Below are 14,456 nucleotides of genomic sequence, written 5' to 3'. Positions count from 1 at the left end.
CAAGTTACTCTTATACATTTTAAGGCAACAGAGTACTTAAAGTCTCTGAAGAAAAATTATGTCTCAACTCGCAGTTGCTGTAGTTATATTTCTCTCCAATATAGTCGAAAATAATATGTGTGTATAACTGTATATAATAATTTTTTAAATTCCTTAAACATATTATATTTACCTTTATTAATTGTGTTTTTGTTTATAAACAATTTTAATATTTTCGTAAATATATAATTGATATATATTTACAAGTTACTCTTATACATTTTAAGGCAACAGAGTACTTAAAGTCTCTGAAGAAAAATTATGTCTCAACTCGCAGTTGCTGTAGTTATATTTCTCTCCAATATAGTTGAAAATAATGTGTATAACTGTATATAATAATTTTTTAAATTCCTTAAACATATTATATTTACCTTTATTAATTGTGTTTTTGTTTATAAACAATTTTAATATTTTCGCAAATATATAATTGATATATATTTACAAGTTACTCTTATACATTTTAAGGCAACAGAGTACTTAAAGTCTCTGAAGAAAAATTATGTCTCAACTCGCAGTTGCTGTAGTTATATTTCTCTCCAATATAGTCGAAAATAATGTGTATAACTGTATATAATAATTTTTTAAATTTCTTAAACATATTATATTTACCTTTATTAATTGTGTTTTTGTTTATAAACAATTTTAATATTTTCGTAAATATATAATTGATATATATTTACAAGTTACTCTTATACATTTTAAGGCAACAGAGTACTTAAAGTTTCTGAAGAAAAATTATTTCTCAACTCGCAGTTTACAACTGTTCACATTTTATTTCGGAGAACGATTTACATGCTCGCGTTAATAAAATACAAAGTTGCTATCCCACACATACGCGTACGCACACACACGCGCGCGCGCGAATTTTACTGTCGTCGAGCAGCGGCGAGGCGAAAGACTCGTATCGCGGATTGTAAATGTTACAAGATCCAACGCGGGGAAGGACGCGGAATCGTTAGTTGCAAAATCGTAATGCATCGCGGCCGCGAAACGATCCAGTCCCTCTCTCACGGGGAATTAGCTTGGCAATATAAGTTTACAGCATTCTCTCTGGATCGCCGATTATAGTCCGGTCTTAACGATTCTTAAAAGTTGCAGCCGGACCCGAGACGACTCTCCTCACGTCTAGCGCGAAGGATTTCGTCGTGAAAGCCACCGCGGAGACTTTAACGTCCGACGACGAAGCGTTCTCGCAGTCTCGACAAAATAATACCATTTTGTAGAAGAATTTTCGTAAAAATTACGTCATAGATATTGCAGATCAAATACCAGATATATGTAGCTTTTTCCACAAATTGATATTTTAGATGAAAAGTCTAATAATATAAATAATAATCGAATTTTTGATGCGGTTTATTATAATATTAGAATAATTGCATTAAAGAGAAATGCATTTTTCAAAGAAAATATATATCTGTATAAGATGTGCGGATAAAAAAGAAACTAAAATTAATGGAGGAAAAATTAAATATCTCTATGTATACGAATATTTTTTATATCTAATTTTAAATAATAAAGATTATTATTTAATTTATTATAATTAATAAATATTAGAGAGATAATAAATAATAAATAAATATAAGATAATTTTGCATCAAACAAGTTGTAATTCTCGCGCATTAGAACGCGTTTCTCTGTCATTTCTTCACTTTGTTTCGCTTTGAATGTATGCGAAAACTACACAGTGGATCGTTTCACTCGTGGTTCGTGAGGGAATGTTAAGAATTTTGCAAAACCATGTGTCGTCGCGAGCGAGCGAGCGTCATCAGGAGCTCGGGGAAGTAGTAGAAGTCGGTAGTATAAGTTTACAACACTGGTTTGACACGGCAATTAAGCGGGAGTTTTAACGATCGATTGGACCGAAGTCTTCCCCGGATGAAAGGCGGGCGATCTGATATATCCTTCGATCTTTCTACGATCTGCGGACAGGATGGCGGATCGCATGTTTCACAAAGTAGATGAGAGATTTTACGGAAATTTCATTGCGACTTGATTTTCAAGTATATTACACGGATATAAGTTGTGTCATTATATGATACCAGATGTTCTTAGGTATTTAAATCTTGAAAAAGTTTATTTAATAAGTGAATATATCGAAGTCAATTTAAATATACTTAATAATTAATTATGTTCTTATTTTTTAAATAAAATTTGTATAAACTTTTCTTTCGTCTTGGTATAGATTTTAATAAAGATTCATGATGATTCACATTATGTTAGCATATCCTCGTAAAGATCGCCATGATTTCGAAGGCACTTATATACTGACAAAAAATGTCATAAACAAAAATATATCAGTTTCTAATCGACAATAAATTGTAATAATAAAAATTGGCCGAACAGTTTTTGGTTGATAAAATATCAAGCGATACTTTGTCTGACGTACTCGATGTTATTCGGTAAAACAAACTGCGTGGAGCATATAATCGTGATGAGAGCAGAAAGTTTGCTGCTACGAGTTCAAGTGTCGTTTTTATCACTGGCCCGAAACCTCAACGACCTGTCGTAAAGCTCCGATTTAAACGCTTCGCCTTATGGCGTTATACGTTCGACTCTGGTTTCGCTTAATACCCTCGCAACCGCGCGACAATGTTTCTTTCAAATTTTTGCAAAGCCGTACTGTAACAATGTCATCAAATCTCGTCAAGATTTATCCGAACAAGATTATATTTTATAATTTGTTATTCACAGCATAATTGAACATGACATTTCCTGTAAAAAGTAAAAGGCGAAAATTGACAAAAATAATTGTGAAATTTTATTTAGAAAAACGTTCTGGAAGATTAAATATTTTTTATGTTTATTAAATGATTTTTTCCATTTTTCATTGAGAATATTAACATACATCTTATATTTGTGTAAATAATTCTTGTATTCTTGTACGACAACATTAATAACATAAAAATGTCTGAAAATTTCTACTTTGTTAAATTTTATATATTAAAATGTAAATGTGCATATATATTTTTTCGTGAACCGTAATTTTAATTAACAATTTATCCATCTAATGCTAGCACGGAGAAAGAATTTCGCCTCGCGAGGTAACAACTTGGTAAAATCCCGGCGTCACTCTCTCGCACGTATGAAAATTCTCGCGTATGCATAGAATTCAATTTCCAGGCGTAGCTTCGGTAGCTTTTGCACGCGCGATAACTACGAATTTACATTCGGATCCCGTCAGTTCCTCTCACGATTTCGCGCAATCGAAGCGTTTTACAGCGGCGCAAGATTGAATTCCATCCGACTCGCGTGTTGTACGAACGCTTTTTCCTCTCAGGGAGCCGTCCCTTAAACTCGTCCCTTGTACGACGAAGGATTTCTGCGTCTCTCGTCGTCTCGATACGCACGAAACGGTTCATAAATAATTCGTATAAGGAGAAGTTTACGCCGCGAGGAGGCCGAAGGAGGCGAGTCTACGCGTCGCTCATTATCGAAATAAGCACAAAGTCTTCGCGCGCGTTCGCCAGGAAAGGTGTGTCGCGGCCGTAATCCATGGGATCTTAATTGATCGCCGTCGATTAACGTCGGTCCACGGTCACCCGCAATCTTTCCGAGTTAGTTAGCGAGTTCTTCCGCCGCGACGATATTTTTCGCGATGACGACGAGCGGGATGAAATCTATGAGGATGAGTGACAGCTCCTGTCATATACTCCGTGGCGATTTGAGCGACGACGAGGATTGTCTTTTACTTAAAAAAGAATGTCGAGAAGATGCAACGATAATGCAACGGGTTGAATGCATTTCGCTATATTTATATCGGCTATTTAATGCTAAATCTAGGAGTGAGTTGCGGATATACCATTTTTAGCTTCATAAATAATATTTAGTTTATAAATTGCTTCACAATAGGTTAAACTGTTAAAGTTATAAACATACGTTTAAGATATGAAATTTCGTATTTTGTAAAGTACAAAAAATATATATTGCGTCTATACACACGGTTAACTTTAATATAAAATTAAAATTCTCTAAACATATTATATGTCTTCTTTTTTTTCATCTACAAACATTTCTATAATTTTCATAAACAAAAATGTGTCAATGATCAGATTATCCAAAACGAATATTTTTTTTACTTTTCTCCTATAAAAGTTCTTTATTAAATAACATTTGTTAAATGTCAATTATTTTAAATAAAACTCTAGCTAAACATTGCCGAAACATAAATATCGATATATGAAAAAATAAAATCATATATCATCGCGGTGTATCTTTATCTTGATTTATGCCTCGACAAATTTTATTTTTCGCTCTGCTATCCGCTTCCATCTCAAGATTTATTTGCGAAACACCCGTTAGATCCGGTCGCTGTCGATGCGAAGAAGAGAGCTCGGCTGCGTGCGTGTACGCATGCAAATTTGCAACTTTGTTGCTAAGCACAAACGGAGCCCCGGCTTGACGTTCGTCGGCGTGAGATGTGGTCCGTCAAAAAGCCGTAAAACGCCGTGGGCCTCGTCGTTCCTACCCGCACACACGCGTTTATATGCGCCGGACAGGCACCCGCTCTTTAAGGCCCCGCTGGTCGTTCCCAGGCATCGCCTTAAGCGGCACTCTCGCTCGAAGATAATAAAAGGCGGGCCCGATCGACCCGGTAAACTCGGTGACAACAACGACACACTCGCATCTCTTAACGCAGAAAACTCCGGGCTCTCTTCTCTTCTCGGGCTTGTCTCGCGATCGACGGACCCCGACGGGCCCTCTGGCTTTCTAAATCTTATCGACCGGTTGTAAAACTTTATGTTCGCGCCTGGACGAGAGATTACTTCGAGCGGCGACAATAGCCTCGGAAATAACAGCGCGAATCTTCGCGAGTAAAGTGGAAGTAAAAAGAGCGAAACGATGGAAAGAGGACAATATAAGATAGGATATGTTAATCCTTCCAAATGGTTCCGATGCGTATTACTATAATACGTATACTTATATATGCCTTTTTTCAATTTACTTTTAGTTATATGTGTATTATTATTAGAAATAATATATATATTATATATCTTATATACACACGAGATACTATTAAAAATATATGATACGTAAGCTTTGATATTTTTTATTATAAACATTGCTATCTGAGAGCGAGCTTCACATATATTTCATTAATCTTATATAAAATTAAATTGTATACAATATATTGCAAACACAGAACAAGTATTGCCTAGGAGGATTAATTTATTTTATACTGCAATTTAAATGCGAATTTTTTTTAAATTCTGCAAATATTTCCCAAATGAATAAAAATAACAAAATGAGAAGAAAAAATATATTTTTTCAATATTGTATTATTTATCGTGAATTTAAAGGATTAAAACGAGACGTCAGCTAAATGTTGATAAAATTATTAAAGAAAAATACGAATTATTAAAGAAAAAAAATAATTGATGTCAGAAATATCTTTCCAATGTTTTTTTTTATCATTTTCAAGGCAATATCTATTAAAAGAAAGCGTTTGGCGAACAGGTTTCTCGCACAAATCTCCCGCGATGACGGACTAAGCGAAAACAGTCATGTTCCGACTACGAGAATTGCCTACCACAGGGTTGGCGGCTCGAAAGTCAGCGGCTACGTATAAGGGTGGCCGCATGACGTGCTTCTATTCTCGCGCTCGCCGACGTACCGATGGATCATCCATCCGTCGTCACCCCATATCGCGAGCGGTCCTCGAGCGTAATTTATCCCGTTATGCTAATCGGGACAATTTGTCTAAATTAAAAGGCGCTCGGCCGTTGATCCGCGGTCAGGCCCTTCCCTGTTTTCGACCCTTCCGACCCGTCGTCCTTTCGCCACCGGCTTTTCGTCACTCTCTCTCTTTCTCCTTCTCACAATCGCATCGTGTCGTCGTCGCGCGCGCGCGCGCGTTCCATCATTATTTCTGTCGTCGGGGTGGCGAGAAACGACCGCCGGACACTTGCCTGCCTCCACGAGGGAGACGACGACCGTGTTATCGCGGCCAAATCCCGCGGATGATGAGACTTTAGTTTATTGTACGTGCGGCTCGCCCCCGAAAGACAAAGACTCCTCTGATGTCCGCGGATTTGCTTCTTCTCTCGACGACGAGGTCCGAATCGAAGCCGGCAAATCCCTACACCGCGCACGAGACTGGCCTGCGAAATGAGATTCCTTTGAGAAAGGAAAAGAAGAAAGAAATAGCTCTCCTCTTCGGACGCAAACGATTCCCGAGGTCTCGTGAGACTTGCTATTCCAGGATCGACGGAATTTCAGCCACGTTCTATTATTCAAGATTTCGTAATTTGTTTTTCAAACTGGTTGCGAACAATTCTACGACTTTTGACAACGTACTTCTTTTGTTAGTAGGGATAAGCAATAGCTTTCGTAAAAACGTCATGTAGGATTTTTTCTCCAATTTTTCGATCACTAAACGCAATCTATCATTTCATGCAAGAGAGAATAAATGTGGATAAAGAAATATATAGAGAGAGGCAAAGGCTATAATAAAAAAGAGACACTGTCCGTACTAACATCACTCAACGTTACGTCGCAACATTATGTGTTGTCCCCTATTTCTTAGGGCTTTCATCCTAATCGTCTCTTCTAGATCAGAAGCTACGGTAACTTGCGCGCTGATGACGCCAATGACGATGATGATGGCGGATCGAGCGTTTAGAGGCCGCAAACACGGCACTGCTAATATCCAATCACATCGCTTCCTCCGGCATCAACAAGCGTTCGATCGGCTAATTTTCCATAATTAAACCGCCATAAAGTCGCCACGGCTGGAACGCGTTTCGCGAGTTCCGCGTCGCGGTCAGTTCGGAATCGATCGGAAGGGAAGGATTCGGTAATTATCCACGCTTGATGGCTCTCGTTGTGACAATTCGTGGAAAATCGCCGATCGATTCAATGACGCGTACGGCGTCATTAGGACGTGACGTTTACTATGATATCTCGTTTGCACCACGATCTCGCATTTCGAGAAAAATTATGACACCTTCAACAGAAACGATTTGTTTTTGATAAATTAAGTAAATACATTTTCTTAACATAATTTTTGTGAATATTCTATGCAGGATATCCCAGAACTGGCGGACAAGTTTTTTCAATGGTAGATTCCTGGTATCGTTTGGAGATGATTTTTCCTTAATAAAAATGTTGAGGGAGGCTATCATTTTTAACATGTTCCAAATTTTTGTTATTATGTTATCTTTATAACTAAGTCTTATATTAAAATTCTATTAAAGCAAACTCTATCTAAAATTAACTGAAGAATATGTTCTGTTAATATTCCATTTAGCCACAAGGCTTAGTTTTCAAAATAACCTTTATTTTCAATTGCTTATAACTCGAAAATTATTGATGTCTCGACATTTTCGCTTGAGGAAAAATCGTCTCCGAATGATATCAGGAATCTGCCATTAAAAACTTTTCCGCCAGTTCTGGGACATCCTTGTACATGTAAATGTTGTAAACATCAAAAGATGTATATTTAGAGAAACGCAGTTTTCGCATTTCACGTTCGGCGAACTCTCTTTTATATATTTTACATCTTTATTTATTACTCCGTTTATATCTTTTTATCGAAATTTATTTACTTCGCGATACGCATATTCGAAGAAAAATTACCCGGTTACTCGCAGTTGCTGAATCGTTCGCGGATGATCGGTGTAACGTAACGCGCGGGCGGACTAAAGCTATATACGCGCGCTGGCATGCTAAGCTATATAAATCTGAGCATCTTACGGCGGCATAAGTCTAAGGATTAACTGGCGGATCCTCCGCCGGGTACCAGCATCTCGCCTGGCGCTACCACCAGGATTGATCCTCCGCCGACCTTCTTCTCGTCCGAAGTATCCTCCTCGTCTTATATCTGTCCGCGATATTTCTCTCCTCCTTCGAATCAGCGCGCCGGCGTTAATTTTTTTTCTTTTTTTCGAGAGAGAGAGAGAGAGAGAGAGAGAGAGAGAGAGGCCATTGTTATTCGGTCGGGACGGCCTGATTAAATCCATTATTCGTCGCCTGATCATCCGGATTTTCAAGAGAAAGCTCGGGTTCTTCGCCATAATCCGAGTCTGCTTTTGCAAAATTAGAGAAAATTGTATTTTATATATATTTTCGAGAAAATTAGAAAATATGTAAAGAATAAATAGTTGGAAGTTTTATTTAAGTAAAAATTAAACAATAAAAAATATATAGAAATTTTACTTTTTCATAATATTCTTTACGTTATATATATATACAGGGTGTCCAGTAACTAACGGACCAACGATTACAAGTGGATTCTTTGGTCAATTTGGGAACGATTTTTCCTCAGCGAAAAAATGTCATCATTTTTTTACAACTTTCCAATATTTGTCATTATGTATCTTTATAACTAAGCCTCAAATTAAAATTTTATTATAGTAAACTCTACCTGAAATTAACTGAAGAACTCGAAAATTATTGACTTCTCAACATTTTTGCTAAGGAAAAATCGTCTCCAAATTGGCCAGAGAATCCGCTCTTACTCATTGGTCCGTTAGTTATCGGACACCCTGTATATATATTTTTTTCTAGATTTTTTCTATACATTCAGGATGCTATAATAGAATACTGTCGAAGAGTTAAACCGCGAATATCGTCGAAAATGTGCGAATATATTCCCAGAGGCTCTTTAAAAGCTATTTGCTCGAGGCGAATCGTTGACCAACTTTTGTCTGTTTCCATCTTCGGAGGAAACAGACGGCTGCTTGGTATTCGCGTCGGTCTCGAAGGGCGATGGCGAGTATAGCTAAAGGGGGTGTGTGTGAACGCGAGAGAAAGAGACAGAGAGATACAGGTTTCCCGGGGGCGGCTGATGAGGTATTGATGATAGGATCGCGTCAACACCAGCTGAGCCAATTACACGCCTAAATCTCCATTCTCTCTCTCTCTCTCCTCTTCACTTTCCTCCGCGAAATTACATCTCTCTTGCATTTATCGCGTATCCTAATGCTGATCGATAACACTAACTTGTGACATATCAAAAACCTGTTATGAAATTTATATCGTTAGACATACATCGTAAAATTTATAAAAATATAAAAAAAAATGAAAAATTGGTTTAGCTGGCTCCTATAAAGTTAGTTAAATTACATATTATGGAAATGATTGATAAGTTGACTTTAATTTTAATTGATTTTTTAGTATATATTTTTCTTTTTGGAGGTACACACCCAGTCAATTAAAACTAAACTTCATCACGATACTGAAATCCATTACTAAATTTTTTCCAATAATTAAATGTGTGTTTAAATTTTTTTTATTTGAAATATTAATTATCATGCTTAGCATCTATCCGTAAAACCAGTTTTCGCACTCTCCGAGATTTCTCTGCGGTCGTAATATCAAGTAAGTCCCGGATTGCAATAATATCGTCAGTTGAATCGTTCTTGGACGAAGAAGGGAGAGTTTTCGCGATCAAATCCGTGGTAAAGTTCACTCTCGTCACCTCGACGATACTTTATCTTACTTAAGCCGGATACGATTCGACCCGCCAATAATGTTTCTGTCTTTTTTTTGTTTCAGGTAAGTGTAGCCCCACACACACGACGTTATCAGCCATTCAAAGTAGTAGAATGTCTTTTCTCATCAACAGCTTTATCTTTAACGCCTGTGTATACGCTCGTAAGTAACAGGACGTTCGTCTTAGACGAAGAGCGATAAGAGACGCAGCCGCGCCTCGCAATAATCGTATATGAGAAAGTGGACCCGCAAAGAGGGCCTCACTCTTTTTATGTCGCTCGTAAGTTCTCATCGCGGCCGATATGGAATGCTTCGAGCTTCGATTCTTATCGCTCTCGTGACGTTTGATTTTACTTTGCCGATCGGGAAATCTTTACTCTTTCGTCTTGGATGGGTAAACTCCCGCATTTATTATATATACAGGGTGTCCGGTAACTAACGGACCAAGAAAAAAAGGAATCCTTAATTCAAGTATATTTTTATTCTCGAACGCTATTTGATTGATTTAAGCATAGAATGCTCTTTGTAATCACAAATTTTCACTTGCCTTAATAATAAATAAGTTTGTGTAAAGTATATTTTATCCTTAAGATATATTCTTGTTTTAAAAATCGCATATGGTAAAAACAAACTTAGTCACATTTGAACTAAGAATTATTATATATATTTGAAAGTATCGCTTATATCCGATGCTCACTTGTCACTTGTCCTTGCAATATTTATAAATAAGTTTTAGCTTCAACCAAGAATATTTTGCACTTTGTTTTAAGGATAAATTATTCTTTATCCAAAATTATTTATATTTGGCGCTATTATAAGGATAAAATATACTTGAATCAAAGCATATTTGCATTCTTTCAAGGATACTGTTTTTTCTGTGAATATGATTAAGGGCGGATTCTCTGGCCAATTTGGAGACGATTTTTCCTGAGCAAAAATGTTGAGAAGTCAATAATTTTCGAGTTATAAGCGATTGAAAAAATGGGTTTTTTGAAAACTAAACGTTTTGGAGTTAGTCTAACATAATTACATTCTCCAGTTAATTTCAGGTAGAGTTTACTATAATAAAATTTATATCGTTAGACATACATTGTAAAATTTAGAAAAATATAAAAAAATGAAAAATTGGTTTAGCTGGCTCCTATAAAATTAGTTATATTACATATTATGGAAATGATTGATAAGTTGACTTTAATTTTAATTGATTTTACAATATATGTTTTTCTTTTTGGAGGTACACACCCAGTCAATTAAAACTAAACTTCATCACGATACTGAAATCCATTTAAAATTTTTTTCAGTAATTAAATGTGTGTTTAAATTTTTTTTATTATAATAAAATTTTAATTCGAGGCTTAGTTATAAAGATACATAATGACAAATATTGGAAAGTTGTAAAAAATGATGACATTTTTTCGCTGAGGAAAAATCGTTCCCAAATTGACCAAAGAATCCATTCGTAATCGTTAATCCGTTAGTTACCGGACACCTTGTATTTATCAGAACAACGCGAGACTCGAATCAGGTCTCGGCTATAACGATCTTATTTACGAGAAAGACCATTTTTTTTCTCGCATGCGGTCTCATATATCGTACGATTTTAAAATCGTCAAACTTTGAAAAAAAATTATTTTTGTTTGCGACAGTTTCGAATGAATGTAAACCACTTTGGAGGTACACGCTTTTGATTCGTAAACTTGAATATCGAAGTAACGAAGAGAGAGAGAGAGAGAAACATGCAAAAATATTTTTGTTTCTCTGACATGGCTATCAAATATCGTCCATGTTAAAAAAAACTTGCCGCTGTAATCTTGCATTGATCGAAATTCTGGCAGCTTCTATATTTGCTTCTATATAAACGTAACACGTGCGCAACGCGTGAAGTCCCGGGACGCGAGCATACGTTATTCCTGGCGGCGTTTTCGCCCGAAGGGGATGGCTATTTGTCGCGGCATCGTGGTTCGCCTCACCACCTTTGAATAACAAACTGGTAGGAAATAACAAACGCGTCGCTACATTGAAATAGCCCCGACGGGGTCATATCTCACGCCCGAGATAGGAGGAAAGAGTGGAAGACATTTTCGCGAGAAAGATGCGGGATCTTCTCTCTCGAAGGGTGAGAACAGGCACTCGAAGAGAAGCCGCGAATAAGAGAGGACGAACGGGGGCGTTCTCTCTTCTCTCGCGAAATCGCCTCCCAAATCTCGCGTGAAAATTACCCTATTGTGTGTCGAGGATCCTGGGAGGGAGAACGGATAGGCGACCTCGTATTTCATCCCTCGGTTACATAATCGGCTTTTTGTTTCACGTTTTTATCCCCGAAGCGAATCCTATCCCCTTCCTTTCCATCCCGCGGCTGGCTACCTTTCTGCCGACGGATGGAACACGGGTCGGCGGATACGAGGGGATGGTGAAAAAGTGCCCCGAGGATATCGTAAACCTTCTTCTTCTCCCTTCTACATCTACTCTGCCGCGCTCGATTTGTTTCCGAGCACCTCTTCGTGGTTCGCGCCCGAAGACGGCCTAAATCGACCGGCAACGAGCTTCGTTTGCGGGACCGAAGAACAACTCACCCCGGTTTTTATCTATAACCCGAGGTTAACCCTTGACCCACCAAAAATGTCATTCTTATTTTTTAACTCGCGAATATTTTTCAGCGATTTGACGAAGACGTTGAAATTATTACTCGTACACAATTTTCTCTTAGATTTCGCTTTGAAAATCATGGCAAATGTAGGAGAATGTGGTATTGGAAGAATTTCTCTCTGGTTAATATTTATCATAAAAATATTAATATACATATTAATATGTTTTATCGTGGTAAATCATAATCAGAGCAAGTCTTATAAAATTAATATAATTTGTAACAGCTCTTTAAAAATTAATATACAAAAGGCAATAAGAGCTAATTAAGTTCTTTCATTGATATTTATTCGTGGAAAAAGATTTGTAACATAAAATATTAGGTAGAAATAAATTCGAACGTTTCCTTTTTCAACCTTCTTCAGCGCATCATTTAAAATTAAAGATTAATAGAAATTAACAATCAATTATTCATAACTGTCATTATAATAAAACTATGCAGAAACACAGTTATTTGCATAAAACTACGTCAAGCTATTTTTTTTTTAAAACGAAATCAACGCATTTTTTAAGCATGAGCATTTTTATATATTCTATTCCTCGAATCGTCATTCTATGTATTTAATTGTCGCGAAACAGATCTCTCGCTAATTGTTCGGTTGCGAATCTCGATAACAGCAATTGTTAATATGTCTATAAAATCATTGTATCCGAAAAATTAACATTAAAAGATAAGTAAATTAATAAAAATAGTCTTACAATTAAATCGAGTAAGATATTATATTGTGACGCGGAGGCTTTCAGATGTTGATTGCTCGAGGTTACAATAACGAATGATTTTTATCTCTCAGAGAGACCACACAACGGAGAAAATAGTTAGTTGTTTATGTTTTTTAACTTTCATATCTTAGATAGTCTATGTATTATATCGTCATAAATTAACTGGCAAGCCATCAATATCTGTTTTTAAATTAAGTTTCTATATTGTTCAGTGAGTGTCGGTAAGAATAAAATTTTATAAAATTCATCCAATACCCACGATATTGTCCCACGATAATCATGATTTTCACGGTAAATTCTAAAAGAAAATTCTCTCCATGTATATATATTTTTTGAAGCATAAAAGTTGTATAATTCTAATTGAGCTTGTTCTCTCTCTCTCTCTCTCTCTATTGTGATTGCCAAATAATATATCGCTTTAATTAAAAATTCACGAATAAAAGTTAGAGAGAAAAGATACTAAAGAAAGAGGGTAACGAGAAATTTCGGAGAGAGAAAGAATGCAAAGTATATATTTTTTCATTTCCATAAAAGTTTACGAAAAAAAAAAAAAAAGAAAACCGGCTTTTGTATAATCTTCATACTTACGATTTACGACGTTTGAAATTTTCCACGTATTACATAATATGAAAAGAACACACATACTTTGTTCGCGCTCGGTGCGCTCTTTATCAGCGCAGGATGATGATTATTATACGAGGACGTAGTCTCTCGAAAATCACGAAAATCTCCTAGCTTCTTTCCTGATAACGAGCACCGTCACCTTGATCAGCCGCCTATCGGATATCGCGTCCCAATTAACCCGATTTTAACGACCCGATATTCGCCCTCTTTTCCTTTCGTTCTCTCTCTCTCTCTTTTTTCATAACCAGTCCGCGATATACACTCGTACACCGAAATGTCGAAAAAAGGCAAAGCACACCGCTCGGTCATTCGGTACATAGCGTTGAGTGGTAGTCAGGTATTATCAGGGGGTTATCGACGTATAGTCTGTGAAAGGGCGGGAAATGGATGGACAGAGAGGCCGATGTGGACCATATGCCACCCAGTATGTTCAACACTCTCTCACCGGGACAGTCCAGTCCTCGACTCGAGGCCTCTCCTCTCTTGTTCGCCGTTTCCCCTTTTTGCTCCGCTGCGTCCTCTGACCTTCTATCATCATAATCGATATATTATACCGCGGTCTGTATTTTATTCACGTGTCACATCGTGGCACGAATGCGTTTGTTCGGGATATATCGCGCGCCACCTCGTTTCTCTTCTTCTCCCGTTCTCTTTTTCCTCCATCTCCTCTTTTTTTTTTTTTCTTTCTTTCTTTCTCCGATTATTTGATCAGCGAGAGATCGCTTTTTTTGGATTTTTTGGATTTAATTATGACGCCGAAAATGCTGGAGATTATCGCGAGAGGACAAATTAGACGGTCTCTACATGAAGTTAACGCGGCTTTTTGCCGACTCGCGTTTTTCACTGTTTTCGTGGAAAAAAAAAAGTGCATTGTTTTTTTAGGTAAATTAGATTCAATTTATTATTACCGAAACAAACGAAAACATATAATTATATTTACAAGCGTGTAACGTAAAAGATGAAAAATCTCGAAATCATCTTTGAATTATCGACGAGTC

At 36.9% G+C, this 14,456-nt stretch overlaps 1 protein-coding gene across 5 annotated transcripts in view; it reads left to right on the top strand.

Annotated features, from left to right (window-relative positions):
* The window catches only part of LOC114938007 (E3 ubiquitin-protein ligase Rnf220), a 164,307-nt gene that overhangs the window by 77,869 nt on the left and 71,982 nt on the right, over positions 1-14,456 (top strand). For 2 of the 5 annotated variants that reach the window (XM_085485920.1, XM_085485919.1), the window contains exon 5: positions 9,535-9,633. The exons of the other annotated variants lie outside the window; for them this stretch is intronic. In XM_085485920.1, coding sequence (XP_085342046.1) covers positions 9,535-9,633 — 99 coding nt within the window. The remainder of the gene's footprint in view (positions 1-9,534; positions 9,634-14,456) is intronic. 5 annotated transcript variants of the gene reach the window in all.

Source organism: Nylanderia fulva, unplaced genomic scaffold (genome assembly GCF_048542155.1).
Source record: "Nylanderia fulva isolate GAGA-0341 unplaced genomic scaffold, ASM4854215v1 Scaffold4, whole genome shotgun sequence".
NCBI lineage: Eukaryota > Metazoa > Arthropoda > Insecta > Hymenoptera > Formicidae > Nylanderia > Nylanderia fulva.
Note: the sequence above shows the minus strand (reverse complement) of the source record. Positions and strands in the feature narration are given on the sequence as shown.